General features: G+C 38.1%; 1 protein-coding gene and 1 long non-coding RNA gene across 4 annotated transcripts in view; one reads left to right on the top strand and one right to left on the bottom strand.

The window, feature by feature from the left end:
• The first annotated feature begins 1272 nt into the window (after nt 1-1272).
• LOC128779008 (uncharacterized) overlaps nt 1273-16519 on the top strand; it is a 182381-nt gene continuing 167134 nt past the window's right edge. The window contains exon 1 of the long non-coding RNA XR_008424837.1: nt 1273-1530. This is a non-coding gene — a long non-coding RNA (uncharacterized LOC128779008). The remainder of the gene's footprint in view (nt 1531-16519) is intronic.
• Nucleotides 4167-16519, bottom strand: part of ANXA7 (annexin A7) — a 30748-nt gene continuing 18395 nt past the window's right edge. For all 3 annotated transcript variants that reach the window (XM_019444559.2, XM_019444558.2, XM_019444556.2), the window contains 8 exons: nt 14476-14578; nt 13920-14014; nt 10493-10606; nt 10092-10262; nt 7578-7748; nt 7423-7498; nt 6272-6384; nt 4167-4596 (listed from right to left, as the gene is read on the bottom strand). In XM_019444559.2, the coding sequence (XP_019300104.1) occupies nt 4474-4596; nt 6272-6384; nt 7423-7498; nt 7578-7748; nt 10092-10262; nt 10493-10606; nt 13920-14014; nt 14476-14578 (966 nt within the window). In that variant the 3' untranslated portion in view covers nt 4167-4473. The remainder of the gene's footprint in view (nt 4597-6271; nt 6385-7422; nt 7499-7577; nt 7749-10091; nt 10263-10492; nt 10607-13919; nt 14015-14475; nt 14579-16519) is intronic.

A 16519-nucleotide genomic window follows, 5' to 3' on the forward strand; every position in this document is an offset into this window, starting at 1 on the left:
GGACAAGCTGATTGGGTGCCTGGGTGGCTCAGTTGGTTGAGCGTCCGACTTCAGCTCAGGTCATGATCTCACAATTCATGGGTTCGAGCCCTGCGTCGGGCTATTTGCTGACAGCTCAGAGCCTGAAGCCTGCTTCAGATTGTGTCTCCCTCTCTGTCTGCCCCTCCCCTGCTTACACCGTCTCTGTCTCTCAAAAATAAACAAACATTAAAAAAAATTAAAAAATAAAATTCGTATGGAAATGCAAGAGACAGAATAGCAAATGCGATGTTGAAAAAGAACATAGTTGGAAGACTCACACTTCCCAATTTATAACTTATTACAAAACTACATTTATCAAGTATTAAGTGTAGCTTAATCAAGGCATAAGGATAAACATATAGACAAATGGAATACAGTTGAGAGTTCAGAAATAAAGTAAGAGTGCCATGACAATTCAGTGGGAAAAGAATAGTCTTTCCAACAAATGATGGTGGGACAACCATATATCAAAATGCGAAACAAATAAGTTGAACACCTTCACGCCATTTATAAAAATGAACTAAGACCTAAATGTAAAAGCTAAACACATTAGAATATTAGAAGAGAACATAGGGGTAAATCATGTTAACCTTGCATTAGACGATTGTTTCTTAGACATGACACTGAAAGTACAAGCAACCAAAGAATAGAAAAACTGGAATCAGAATTTTAAAGTTTTGTGCTTTAAAATCAAAGAACACCAGCAGAAAAGTAAAAAAGGGGCACCTGGCTGGTTCAGTCCATAGAGCATGCAACTCTTGATGTGGGGTCATGAATTTGAACCCCATGTTGGGTATAGAGATTACTTTAAAAAAAAAAAAAAAACTTAAAAAAAAAGGAAAAAGGCAGTCCACAGGAGAAAATCTTTGTAAATATATATTGTGTGGGTATATAATTTTTTGTGTATTATATTTTCTATCTTAAAAAACTTTTCTGACTGGGGAGTGACTGCCTTCTCCCTGGTTAGCCCATTCAGAGACAGCAAAGGCCCCCAACTAGGAGCATGCCTTTGATATGCAAACTAACCAATCCAGAGCCTTACCTCTTACGTTTGGTCCTGCACCCGAGGAGGCAATATTTCTCTACTTTAATTATCCTAGAGCCAGGTAAGAGGACACTAGAGACCACCCATATAGCTCAAAAATTACCAAAATTATTCAAACTAGCCAATACTGAATTATTTATCCTATTCAACTTTGCTTCTCCCTCAGAAACCCCAATAAAGGTCATGGCCTAAGCATTCCCCCCTGGCCCTCCTCCTGACCACCCTGGTGTCTTTCCCATATGGCCCTGTGTGTGCAGTGCCTCTGTTCTCTAGAAAGTTTGAATATAATAATGTTCTTGAGCCTCTCTTGTGTCTCCTCTTATGGCTGAACCTAAACTGACTTCATAAAAACACACAGAAGCATACAAAATAAAATAATATCTGATAAGGGTCTACTACACAGAATATATAAATAACCCTTACAACAATAAAGAGACAAATAACCCAATTTTAAAATGGAAAAAGTATTAGAAAACATTTTTCCAAAGAAGATATGCAAATGGCCAATAAGCACAAGAAAGGGAAATTTACAAATCAAAGCCACAATGAGAGGTCATTTCACATCCACTTGGCTATAATCAAAGAGACAGATAATGATAGTGTTGGTGAGGATGAAGAGAAATTTAGTAAAAAAAAAATTTTTTTTGGAAACTGGGATCACTGCTGGTAGGATTGTAAAATGGTGCAGCTGTTGGAAAACAGTCTGGCAGATCCTCAGAAAGCTAAATATAAAGATAGTATATCATTCAGCAATTCCACTCCTAGTTCCATGGCCAAGAGAACCGAAAACATGTGTCCACATAAAAACTTGTATATAAATGTTCACAGCAACATTATTCATAATAGTTAAAGGTAAAAACAACCCAAATGTCCATCTGTTGATGAATGGACAAAAAAAAAATGTGTGTCCTTGTTACAGTGGATTATTTAGCCTTAAAACAGAATGAAGACTGATTCATACCACAACACAGATGGACCTGAAAAAACAGTATGCTAATTGAAAGAACCCAGACACAAAGGGCCACATATTTAATGATTCCATTCATATGAAAAGTCCAAAATTGGCAAGTCCATAGAAACACAAAGTAGATTAGTGATTGCCACGGGCTGGACAGGAGGAGGGGGAATGAGGAGTGACTACTGATAGGTATAAAGTTTCTTTTTGGGTGATAAGAATGTTCAAAATTAATTATGGTGATGATGGCACAGATTTGTGAATATGCTAAAAACCACCGAGTTGTACACTTTAAAAAGGTGAATGGTATATGAATTATATCTAATTTTCAAAAGGTTTAAAAAATATATTTTATTGATCATATCTTTTCTTTCCTTAATACTTTACCCCCATTTCTCATCTTTACCAAATCCCATCACTGTTACTTTTGTAAAACCTACATCCAAACTGAACTTTTTCAGTGATACTTTTATTTTTTTTATTTTTATTATTTTTTTTTATTTTGGGACAGAGAGAGACAGAGCATGAACGGGGGAGGGGGAGAGAGAGAGGGAGACACAGAATCGGAAACAGGCTCCAGGCTCCGAGCCATCAGCCCAGAGCCTGACGCGGGGCTCGAACTCACGGACCGCGAGATCATGACCTGGCTGAAGTCGGACGCTTAACCGACTGCGCCACCCAGGCGCCCCTCAGTGATATTTTTTTTTTTTTTTTCAACGTTTATTTTATTTTTGGGACAGAGAGAGACAGAGCATGAACGGGGGAGGGGCAGAGAGAGAGGGAGACACAGAATCGGAAACAGGCTCCAGGCTCCGAGCCATCAGCCCAGAGCCCGACGCGGGGCTCGAACTCACGGACCGTGAGATCATGACCTGGCTGAAGTCGGACGCTTAACCGACTGCGCCACCCAGGCGCCCCTAAGTGATACTTTTAAAATATATGTTTATATATTTTTGAGAGGGAGATAGTGCAAGTAGGGGAGAGATGGTGAGAGAGAATCCCAAGCAGGCTCCTCACTATCAGCGCAGAGCTCCATGTGGGGCTCGATCCCACAAACCATGAGATCATGGCCTGAGTCGAAATCAAGAGTCGGACGTTTAACCAACTGAGCCACCCAGGCAACCCTCAATGATACTTTTTTTTAAAAAAGTAATTAACATCCATCTTAACCCATTATCCTTCTACCCATGTATCTTACCTTATGCCACAATTGTACATAGGTCTATCTAAGAGTAAGGTTGTATCTTATGCCAACTTATATGCCCCTTGGTATTTACACAAAACTGTTCATTGAATTATAATTCATATTTACTATTCTTCTCCTCAGTTCTTAGTACAATCATTCATAAAATCTATTAAATTTCTGCTTTGTGCCAGGGAGCTTCACACAAAGAACTACGGTTCTCATCTCAGCAGAATTTATAATCTAACATTTACCACTTTTTTTTTGGTGTCTTTTTATTTAGAACCCCCAATATATTATAAATTTCCTTCCTTCATATTTCTCCTGGCTACCCACTATAATGATCAATATACTCAATAAGTAATTGCTCAGTACTGGGGGTAAACCAATGGGTGTTGCAGTCATCCTCCTATACCACTAACTGAGCTCCTGAACACTTCTCCAAAGAGCTAGCACTCAATTTTCCCAGTGATGCTTTAAGCTTCGTTCACTCATTAACTGAACACCTCCTACATGTGAAGCTTCACTTTCTTGAATCATGATTAAATTACAACTAATTCTTAAAGTCATAATTTTTTTTTTTACACTTGATCTTAGCCAAAAGGCCGAGAAGCTATTTCATAATTTTTTTTTTAAAGCCAAGGGTCAATAAAGATCTTTAGAGAATTTTAGTAGACAAAAAGTAGGCTATATATTTTATGCACATAAACATATAATCCCTTTTTAAAAAGTTGTTACAGGCAATACTCATCTATTCACTATGTGGAAAGTTTAGTGTTTATAAATATAAAATACCAATTTGTGTAAAATAAGATGCAAATTACTCTTCTATGTCAAAAGAGCTGAATTTTTTAAAAATATAGTTTTGATATACTACCAACTATAACTGTCCAATGGACCTATGGGGCTTTGGAAGGCAGAGTTTCAGCAACTTTTTTTTTATTCATCATTATTACAGAGAATTAGAGATTGCTGTGATTTTTATTCAATTTGGGACCCTGATTAGAGTAAGAACAGTGAGAATTATGCCTTACAAATATCGCGTTAATACTACATCATCGTGATATGGCTTCACGTTGATTGTATATAGAGAAAAAAATAACATTGGAATTAAGGCAATAACCACATGTGCAAACCAAGCACAATACCCTGACACAATCCTTAGTAAAAAGCTCTTTTGGTTTGGTGATGGTTGATATTGCTGCATGCAGGTCAGCCACTGCTTTGAAGGATATGCTGTGAAGAGCTTCATTTATTTAAAAATCCCTCCTACTGGCCCACAATGGCCAGCAGAAGCCTTCGGTAATCTCCACTTGTGTCACTTACAATCATTGTGCTCAGGGTCTTCTGATACATCTGTTTGAACATCTGTTTTATTTGTACAAGATCAATCTGCATGCAAGAGATGATATTTTTGATGTTAGAAAAAAGCTGTTAAGAGAAAACTGGGATTATTAGAATTATTCTTTAATAGTGAAAAGAATATAATTATAATCAAAGCAGAGAGGGAAAAAAAACACACCAAGTGACTGACATTTAATAGCTAGCATTTATACCACTGCTAGCATCATCCAGTGAAAGGCTAACTTACTGTTCTGTAAAAATATTGAATAAGGGTGGTACTAGTCTCATCTATTATTCCAAAAAATACTGGTGATTTAAAAACCATTTAAAAAATAATAAAACCATTTGATAGAATGGTTATTATCAAAAACAGAAAATAACAAGTGTTAGCAGGATGTAGAGAAATTGGAACCCTTGTGCACTGCTGGTAGGAATGTAAAACAGTATAGCTGCTGTAGAAGAAGATATGGTGATTCCTCAAAAAAAATAAAATAGAACTACCATACGATACAGCAGTTCCACTTTCAGGTATGTACACAAAAGTGAAAGCAAAGACTCAAGCAAATATTTGTACACCAGTGTTCATACTAGCCAAAGGTGAAAGCAACCTGTCAATTGACAGATGAAAAAAAAGAAGGTATTGTATACATACAATGGAATACTAGTCAGCCTTAAAAAGGAAAGAAATTCTGACACATGCTACAACATGGATGAACCTTGAAAATGTTATGCTAAGAAAGAAGCCAGTCACAAATGGATAAATACTGTATGATTCCACTTATACAAGGTACCTAGGGTAGTCAAATTCATAGGAAGAGAAAATAGAATGGTGGCTGGGGAGAAAGGAGAATGGTAAATTATTGTTTAATAGGCATATAGATTTTTAGTTTTGCAAGGTGAAAAAGTTGTGGTGGTATGGTTGTACAACGTGAATGTACGTAATGCCACTGGAATGCATACTTTAAAATGATTAAAATGTTAAGTTTTATGTTGTATATATTTTATTACAATTTAAAGGAAAGATCGTGCTTAGAAAATTTAGGTCTAAGTACAAATACACAACTTTTTAAAAAACATCATATGATGGTTGTCTTTTTAAAAATGATTTACCTTCTCTAGTATAATTTAGTGGCATAGGTTTTCTTTCAATTAAGAAAGAACTCTAATAAATATACAAAGTCAAAGAAAGGAAAATATTTGAGGTATATTTAGATAAAGAGATAAAGATAAATTTTTAAAAATTATTTTATAATTAAAAGCTATGCTAAATGTCGAGAATTTTATTATCCAATAGGATTAATCTTTCACAAAATTTTTTACATTAGCAAAATGAAAATGAAAAGATAAATATTTTCCAACTTGATATAACCCAGTATTCTCTGCAGACCTCCTCAAGTAGGAAAAATTCTTGGCACTGGCTACACTGAGACACAGTCGTCTGTTGCACTAACTTAAGCCTCTCTCACAGCATGAGGAGAATGAACACTGTACTTCACACAGCCTCCACCAGTAGTGACAAAGGAACTCTTACTTACTTATTTATTTAGTACATGAAATTTATTGTCAAACTGGTTTCCATACAACACCCAGTGCACATCCCAACAGGTGCCCTCCCCAATGCCCTTTCTTAACATCATTCCGAGGGACTGACAACCTGCTCAGGAACTTTCAGGAAATTAACATTCAAAATCAAGTAAGATCAGACAAAAAAAGAAAGCCTCACCTCACTTCGAGTGACCACAATCCTGACCAGGGTGGAGTCATCTGTGCCGGCACCTTTCATAGAATAGTAGAGCCTCTCAGCAAAGAAGGCAGGGCGGTTCAGGGCACACTGCACTGCAAGTTAGAGATACTTCACACATGATGCCTTGACAAAGGTATCCATGCTCCAGCTTCATTTATCACTTCTAGCCTGCCTTTGATCATTTTCTATAGAATTATCTGAGAAATTTGAGGTGATGTTCTCCCTCTTGATTTTTTTTCTCAGAATCCATCTTTCTAGCCACATTAGATAGGCTACCCTCAATTCTAGAGGATTCCCTCTAGCTAATAAATCCCATTTTCTTTCCATAGATGCAATAGCTTACACTCTACATTTTTTCCCTTCAAGTGAGAAAATCTATAGCAACTGTGGCCAATAATATCTTACTTAAAAAGGAATAATGACTGAAATCTGAATTCTACAAGTCTGAGAGAAGGACAGGAGATATATTCCAGTATGAAAACGAAAACAGATTTGAGCCAAGATTTGAGAATGATAATAAATCTGACACATTTTCTCTTAGGAAAATTAACAGCAAAGTCTTTTCCTGCAAATGGTAGAGGTATACTAACTGTACATTATTACTTTAGTTATAATTACTATAGTAATATTTGTAAGACACTCAATTGCTAATACCACATGTGTTCCTAATACTCTCTTTAGTCATATATTCTCCAGGAGAATTAAATTTCCATTTCATCGGACATCTCAAAGAACACCAGAAACTGGGTTTTTGATTTCAAAAGGGAAAAGGGTCTCTTGGATTGAGTATTTGAAAGATGTTTTTGGGAGCTCAAAATGACACTTTGTGTGATGTCACTTATAGTTCCTTAGGGCTTTCCCATTCACTTTAATGGAACTGCTACATCTACTGTATATTCTTGTTTAATCCTCATGAAGGGCATACAGAATAAAGACCAACTAATTCCAAAACAACACTATTCGATCACACCACCACCATTCATAAGGAATTGTATATAAAACATGGGATTAGCTCAGCCTCTAAGCAGATTCCCAGAAGGCTATATTAAGCATCATCACTTAATGGGAACAACTAGTCAAAGCCTCATTCATTTACAAACAAAACAAAGCAAAACATAAAAGTATCTTACAGATGGTCTTCAAACCACTTTCAACATTTCCGGAAAATTCACGGGCAACACTACTTAGTAAATCTCGATTAGCCACCTTCAAACAAAAAACACAAGGGTTAAAATATTTTCACAACTTAAAACAGAAGCCAGATCTTCAAAAGAAAAGTTCATACCCTGGAATAAGCCTCCATGGTAGCTTTCAGCTGAGGAAAGCTTCTTGTGGCAAGAATCATGTTAAAGCAAGATTCATCTGTCCCTAGTCTCCCCTCACCAGCTTGATAGAGACGTTGAGCATCTTCCTGAGCCAGCTGGTGGTTAACATTCTGATTCTCATCACGATTTCCCTGCAAAAGAGGAAGGCAAGACTTGGAAGATGTGACACAAGTTCTATTAAAATCCTCCCCCACCAAAAAAAAAAAAAAAAGCCAAAAAGAAAAACATCTTTTCTAGGATATATAAACTACCACTCAAATGAAGAAATTATAATTCTCCTTAGCTGGGATTTAAGATCAATATGCATTATACTGAGTTCCACTTTGTATTCATTTATGCAGCTAAAATGTATGGAGCACTTGTTTTGTGTGAGGCTGTATTAGGTTCTCCAGAGAAAGAGTACCTATAGGATGTGCAAGGTGGTAGGGACACAAGAAAGACAAGGTCCCTGCCCTCAAAGAATTTAAGTCAAGGAAGGGAGTCTATAATATGGACTTGTAGGAAGAAGCTACAAATAACTCAAGTTCTGCCAGACTGTGCCAATTTGTATACCAAATTTTCACTGGGATGGGAGGGAAAGAAGGAGAGAGCGAGAGAGAAAGCCGTGGGCCTGAACAAGAGCAAAGCCTAGATGGGCATTTGGTTTCTCTCAAAAACACAAACCCAAATGAAGGAAAAGCTGCCCTCTAAAGTCTTGGTGTCAGTCTGAGGAACACAATAGACAAGTGTTCCTTAAAGGTGAGAAACTGGGGGCGCCTGGGTGGCGCAGTCGGTTGGGCATCCGACTTCAGCCAGGTCACGATCTCGCGGTCCGTGAGTTCGAGCCCCGCGTCAGGCTCTGGGCTGATGGCTCAGAGCCTGGAGCCTGTTTCCGATTCTGTGTCTCCCTCTCTCTCTGCCCCTCCCCCGTTCATGCTGTGTCTCTCTCTGTCCCAAAAATAAAAATTAAAAAAAAAAAAAAAAAAAAAAAAGGTGAGAAACTGTATTCTGAACACAATGGAGAGGTGTTCCTTACAGGTGAGAAACTATTTTGAAGAGCAGTGGGCACAAGAAATAAGCAGAAGCATATTCTAAATGAGAAACTAAAGATAGCACACAGGAAAAGATGCTCAGGAAAAACTTCCCAGATGATTGCCTTTGGATTCAAACACACAAAAACCAGTCTCATTTTCCTGAGAAGCCATTCTTCTGCTCACTCCCTTTAAGAGGTCTCTTTACTTTGTAAAATAGCTGGGCCTTGAACTCTGCATAAAGAGACTTGGCACCTCATGTAGTCTTTTTTTTTTTTTTTTAAAGTAGGCTCCATGCCCAACGTGGGGCTTAAACTCACAACCCTGAGATCAAGAATCACATGCTCTACCAACTAAGCCAGCCAGGCACCCTTCATGTAAAAAATAATCATTTTTTAGCATTAAATCCCTGTTCCTGTTTTGTCTTCTTGCTGTTGTTTTTCTTCTTGTTGTTTTTCAATGCTAATCTATTCCCCTACTCTGTTATTCCATTGTAGGTAAATTCAATTTCTTCTCACCCATTTGCTTTCTCATTTCCACATTCACTCACTTTGGCACACTGTGTTTTCTGCAACTATCTTCCTTTTGCTCTGAAGAGCCTGACCTCTGCTTTCCTATCCCTCAAGACTGCCCAGCTTTGTATACTAGCAGGATAGCCAATAACTCCTGACACTGAATCAGTGTGCTTGCCTTTTCAAGTAGACCCTCATCATCTCATTCTAAGTATGCTTATAATATCATTCCAAATATCCTATCTGGATAATTTTCCATCACTTCTCCAGCACATCTGGGGAATCAGAATAAGGAAGGTGCTAATCACATTACTGTGAACTCTGAGAAAAGTTTCTGCATCTCTGGCTCTCCTCACAGTTTTCACCTCTTACAGCACTTCCATGGAAGTCCTGCATATCGTCAGTTGATGGCCCAATTTAACTGGCAGTACAATGCTAAACTTGCAAGTATGAGATTCAGGGACACCTGGGTGGTTCAGTCAGTTAAGTGTCTGACTTTGGCTCAGGTCATGATCTCACAGCTCATGAGTTCAAGCCCTACATCAGGCTCTCTGCTCTCAGTGCAGAGCCTGCTTCGGATCCTCTGTTCCCACCGCCCCCCCCCCCCCCCCCCCGCCCCGCTGCCATCTCTCTCTGCCTCTCTTTCTCTCAAAAATAAACTTAAAAAAAAAAAAAAAAAGAAGTATGAGATTCATCCTAAGACAAAGAGCCAAGCTGATTTCTGATTCCATATAACGTTAAAGAGGTTAATTTCTAATCTCTTACAAACCTAGATCTGTGGAAATAAACTCAATAGTGACTACAAAGAAATTTGAACATTGGATTCTGTGCTACCCCTCTTAAAGATGTCAAGATTCCAAGGGGCTAAATATTAAAAGGAATAAAGAATGCTCCCTGATAATACAAAGTGAAGAATGTTCCCTCCATCAATATATATTCATACTATACTCACTTGGCACATGGATACAAGTAAACGTTCAAAATGTCCTGATGTATCTGATCTAACGTCCTTTTCAAGGTCTCGTCCAAATTCTGATTGATAACATCTGACAATTTCTCGGATTTCCTGATTTGTTCTTGTGCACAAAATTTCAATCAATACACGTTCCTGAGTTCCTGCTCCCTATGTGAAATGAAGAAAGTGAGACTTATACAAAAGAAAAACAAAATAACAGAAAATAATTAAATCTTACTAGTTCATCAAATACTTCTTTGGCCTCCAGACCTAAAAAGCTCTATTTATTCAGATGATATGATACAACATACTGATTTAGCTGTCACTGTAAACTGCCATAATTGGTGGGGTTTTACATTTAAAATAGGATAAAATATACAAAGTAAATGACACAGTACCTTCATTGCATTCCGTAAACTCCAGGCATCATAATATGTAGGTGGCATGAATAGGGCAAGGATCAGTTCTTCCATATTTCCACTTAACTCTGATTTGAGGTCTTTGATTAAATCCTATTTAATTACAAATACAAACTAATTATGTGTGCTCTCCAAATTTTGCTGCTTAAATTTTTTAAATATGGAAAAGTGGAATTGAACTGCTTTATGAAAACCTAAATTTCAAATTTGAGTAGCATATACTAAGAAACAAGTAAATATATACATTTCAAGCTTGTATTTTAAAGCAGATGTATTTTATTCACTCTACCAATAAACAGTAACAAATTCCTACTATAGTTCCACCACTATACCAGGTACAAAGACAGAGATATGAAATAAAAAAATCATTCAAATGAACAAAATGATAAGCAGGTATTTACTTAGTATAAGAAACTGTTCTTGTTCTGTGTGGAAGCAGGAATCATCATTGTGTTCTTCTGTGGAAAGATAAGGTAAACCCCTAAAAAGAGATAGTATAAGGCAGCCTGTACTTAAGTAGCACATAAATAAACAGCAGAAAAAGCTCAAACAAGAGAAGTTAAAGTGGGCTAGAAAGCCCAAAGAAAGCTTCTAGTCCAGATCTTGAAGAGTATGTAAAATTAGCAAGCAAAGAGGAAGGAGAAAGACATTTCAGGCAAGAAGGAAGAACACAAATGAGAAACACCAACATGGTTCCCAGGCTTGACCATGCACTCAAATCATCCGTGGAATTATTTGAAAAGAAAAGAAAAGAAAAGGGAAAAAAGAAAAAAGAGGAAAAAAAAAGAAAAAGGAAAAGAAAGGAAAAGAAAAGAAAAGAAAAGAAAAGAAAAACACACTGATGTTGACAAATACTCAGAGGTTCTGCAAGTGTTTTTAAGTCTGAAAGGAAATTATGATGCTCAGCTAAGGTTGGGAGTCACTAGTATGAAACAAGAACAAGCAAAGCCTTTTTAATGAACCGGTAAGACAACCAATTTTGTTAGAGGGGAATGTTCTCACAGATTAGTGAGACAGAGTTGTAACGATATGCTTGGGTCATCACCTTGAACACAAGCTAAAGAATGTGCATTGGATTCTTCATGCTGGGAGAAGCCACAGGAAATTTTTATGCAAGAAAATGGCATTGAAATGGCAACCATAGGCAGTATGGACTACGATGACAAAGAGGTTTATAGATAAGAACATTTAGGCTACTAGAACATTTAGGTAAGAATTCATTCAGGCTTGGACTTGAGTAGTGGATTTGAGATAGAAGCACATTTTTAAAAAGACCTTTTACATATTAGATCAACAAGATAGAGTTAATAACCAGATGCTAGGACAAAGCAGTGCCTGGCATATAGTAGGCACTGAATAGGTATCCAAAGACTGATAAAGAAGAATGTGGAATCAAGGACAACTCCACAGCAGGCTCAAAGAATGACTTAAAAATTTTTTTTTAATATTTATTTATTTAAAAAAAAAATTTTTTTTTTTAATCTTCATTTTTGAGAGAGTGAGAGACAGAGTGAGAGCAGGGGACGCACAGAGAGACAGGGAGACACAGAATCCAAAGCAGGCTCCAGGCTCTGAGCCGTCAGCACAGAGCCCGATGTGGGGCTCGAACCCACGAACTGTGAGATCATGACCTGAGCTGAAGTCGGACACTTAACCGACTGAGCCACCCAGGCACCCCTAATATTTATTTTTGAGGGAGAGAGAGAGAGAGAGCGCGCGAGCATGCACGCATGTGCGCATGAGCAAGTGGGGGAGGGGCAGAGAGGGAGGGAGACACAGAATCAGATGCAGGCTCTAAGCTCTTAGCCATCAGCACAGACCCCAACGCAGGGCTCGAACCCACAAACTGCAAGATCACGACCTGAGCCAAAGGTGGATGCTTAACCAACTGAGCCACTCAGGGGCCCCTAGAAGAATGATATTTTTATTAATTAATAGGAAGCCAAAGAAAAGATGGCTGGGAATAAAAAAACATATGTTGTGAGTTTAAATTCTAAACTGATATATAAGAAAATTCAGGACAGCTTGGCACAGGCTATATACAAACTAAAGAAATTCATAATATGGAAAATACTTTTGTTAGAGAAGCAAGTATGAGGTTGAACCCTAAGGAAATGTAGAGTTTGTGTTGCTTAATCAGCTTTAAAATTGAAGAAGTGGAGGGGTTCCTAGATGGTTTAGTCACTTAACTGTCTGACTTCGGCTCAGGTCATGATCTCACACTTTGTGAGTTCAAGCCCCGCATCGGGTTCTGGGCTGACAGCTTGGAGCCTGGAGTGTGCTTTGGATTCTGTATCTCCCTCTCTCTCTGCCCCTTCCCCACTCACACTCTGTCTCTCTCAAAAAATAAATAAACGTTAAAAAAAAAAAAAAAGACTAAAGAAGTGGACCTAGGCCAAGGAGGGAGGGTAAGGCAGAGTAAAATAGGTCAAGTGGGACCAACTGATGAACCTCTGCCCCCATTCTAAGAAAAGTAAACTAGATCCAGAGAATGTTAGAAAGTTTTAGGATTCCTATCTAAATGGCAAACCAATGGTACCCAGTTTTCCCCTTTATATCTAAGAAGCAGTAGCACTTTTTAGCCATAGAATCTTGCTATATTTTGTTACTGATCATCCATTCAGCAAATATTTATCAAGTGGCTATTTATTATCATTCCTGTACTTGGTGCTAAAAATGCACAAATGAGTAGGACATGGTTAGCCTGAGGGGAGCTCACTGTTTTGGGGAGTGGGCAGTGAGATCAGTTAGAGCAGAAGTTTTACAAAATGCTATCAGACCACAGTGAGAGAAGGAGCTAAATTCTGCCTAGAGCAATGAGAGAAATTTCACAGAGAAGCTGATTTAACCCAAATCCTGAAGTTGTTTGCCATGAAGAAAAAGAGGAAAAGGTCTTCTAGGCCAAGAGTACAACATATACCAAGCATAGAGTTATAAAAGATCATGATGTACACAGGGAATGGCAAGAAGTTCCACATGGGCATAATACAGGATACAATTAGAGGGAGAGAATGGAGTGGAAGATGATGCCAAACACCAAGAACAAGCAGGGGCTATGTGATAAGTCATTGAATCCCACTGTAAAGAGAAGACTGAGAACCAAACTATTATACTGTTTATCTATTTTATATATAAAGTTATCTACTATCAGTTACACTATTGTAGCCATAATCTGTTTTCTACTGAGCATCTATCAGACATAGTATGAGGTATGATTATGAGATGAAGGATTACTCCAAAATTAGACTTTTAAGAGAAATACATAGCAAACACACCACTCTGGGGTCTCTGGAGTCTATCTCTACTTTGTACCACCAGTACTAATAAAAACATAGTATCCAACCTCGCATAAAGGCAGAGTCTACAGGCCATTGTTTGTGGCCAGAAAAGAAAAAAATATAAATACCTTGCCATACATGGTCTTAAAAGCTGCTTTAATTTTTTGCCTCTGATCATTGGAACGGTTGGCCACAATATTCACAATTGCCTGCTCGTCTGTCCCTGGAAGAACCATACATGTTTAAGTAAGGATGAAGTCGGTGCTGGCTACTCCTTGAGGACATCTCTTGGTTGCTTTACAAGGTGACTGGTGCCAGATTAAATTGAGGTATGTGCACAGGTGGACACATAAACTTGATTTATTTTTACTTTAGATTTAGTTTATTTTTACTTTAGATTCAATTATAAATAAGATAAAAACCTGTTTTCTTTTTTCTATTTAAAAAAGAATTTTTTTTTTAACGTTTATTTATTTTTGAGACAGAGAGAGAGAGAGAGAGAGCATGAATGGGGGAGGGTCAGAGAGAGAGACACAGAATCTGAAACAGGCTCCAGGCTCTGAGCAGTCAGCACAGAACCCGACGCGGGGCTCGAACTCACGGACCGCGAGATCATGACCTGAGCCAAAGTCAGACGCTTAACCGACTGAGCCACCCAGGCGCCCCAAAAACCTATTTTCTTACCAAAACCCTTCATCGCTTTCCGAAGAACTTCTGCATCTCTCATGGCATCAAAGTTGGCAGCTGGTCGGATTGTTCCTTGAACTCCCTGAGTCATTGCGGCAGGCTGAAATGAGAAGCAAAAATTCCAAGTCAGTTACTGTGGTAATCCTTCCATAACATAAAAACACATCAAATTATCATGTTGTACACATAAAACTAATACAATGTTATATGTCACTTATATCTCAATAAAACTGGGAGGCAGGGGATGTAAAAATGTTCAACTTCTTTAGTGGAAGAAACAAATTTTTTTAAAAGCCCGGATTCTCTGCTGACAAGAAGACAACTTAAGACTTCCCCAGTTATCACTCTTAGGCAAGGAGGCCATGTTTAACTTTTAGGACAAAGCATATGAGCATTTTATTTTCAGGGCTCATTCTGGAACAGGCAAGAAAGACCTATCCCCTTCCTGCCAAAAGACAGCTAACCTCCAAACTTTCAGGAGACAAAAAAGTCAAGCTTGTGAAATCAGTCACAATCTTCCTATGCCTCGATTTCCTTCTTGGTAGAATACAAGGGAAAAAAAGAGACTTATTCCTGGATAGTGTTGAGCAGCAGTGTCTAATTTAAAGACAATAATATAGGGGTGCCTGGGTGGCTCAGTCAGTTGGGCATCTGACTTCGGCTCAGGTCATGATCTCACAGTTTGTGAGTTCAAGCCCCGCATCAGGCTCTATGCTGACAGCTTGGAGCCTGAAGCCTGTTTCAGATTCTGTGTCTCCTTCCCTCTCTCTAACCCTCCCCTGCTTGCACTCTGTCTCTCTCTCTCTCTCTCTCAAATAAGTAATAAGCATTAAAAAAAATTTTTTTAAAGAGCTTCTGCACAATAACTATAGCTAACATCACACTTCACAGAGAAAGACTGGATGGTTTCTCTCTGAGATTGGTAACAAGGGAAAAATTCTGTTCTCACCACTCATTCAAAATAAATAGATAGATAGATAGATAGATAGATAGATAGATAGATAGATAGATAGATAGATACAATAAGATAATGAGGGCTTTAGTTAGGCAGACCTTGAATTGCTCAATGAGGTTTCAAATAAGCAATAAAATTTTGGCAATATCTTTCCATTTCCTCTATAGGCCCTCATTATCAAACATGAAATAGAGGCACCTGGATGGCTCAGTCAATTAAGCATCCAACTTCAGCTCAGGTCATGATCTCACAGTTCATGAGTTCAAGCCCCACATAGGGCTCTCTACAGTCAGCACAGAGCCCTCTTTGGATCCTCTGTCCACCCTCGTCTCTGCCCCTCTCCTGCTCATGGTCTCTCAAAAATAAATATTAAAAAACATGAAATAAAACATTTTGTAGTAAGAAAAGCACAAAATGAAAGCAAGCAATGATTAGAGATTCTGGGAGGTAGAATATTCTTCATAGATTATATAGGAAATAAACCAGAAGGCAAAACAGGGACTATACTTTAAAAATACAAATTGGGGCACCTGGGTGGCCTAGTCAGTTGAGTGTCTGACTCTTGATTTTGGCTCAGGTCACGATCTAATGGTTTCGTGGGTTTGAGCCCTGTGTCAAGCTCTGTACTGATGGCACGGAGACTGCTTAGGATTCTCTCTCTCCCTCTCTCTCTGCCCCTCCCCTGCTCATGTTCTCTCTCTAAATAAATAAATAAACTTAAAAAAAATTAAATAAAACATAAAAATACAAATCTATGGGGAAACTTAAAAATCACTATGACATATCCCACAGTAATAACTGTTTCCAGAGAGAATCATCAATGGATGCTAAAATTAGTGAGTAAAAGTGAGATGAGAACCAAGATATTTACATAGTTTGCACCTGGCAAACACAAGTGATCAAAATTAATCATTGCCAATAACAGAATAAGTCAACAATAAGTGCCTCCTGATACAATAATGCACTGGAGATCCAAGACCATTTCTGTGGTACTCCTGTCAAAATGGCCAACCTGAATTTAATCATGAGGAAGTATCAGACAAACCCAAACTAAGGAATTTTCTCAAAATAACTGGTAGTACTCTT

This window comes from Panthera pardus, unplaced genomic scaffold (assembly GCF_024362965.1).
Source record: "Panthera pardus isolate Hobbes unplaced genomic scaffold, ASM2436296v1 HiC_scaffold_22, whole genome shotgun sequence".
NCBI lineage: Eukaryota > Metazoa > Chordata > Mammalia > Carnivora > Felidae > Panthera > Panthera pardus.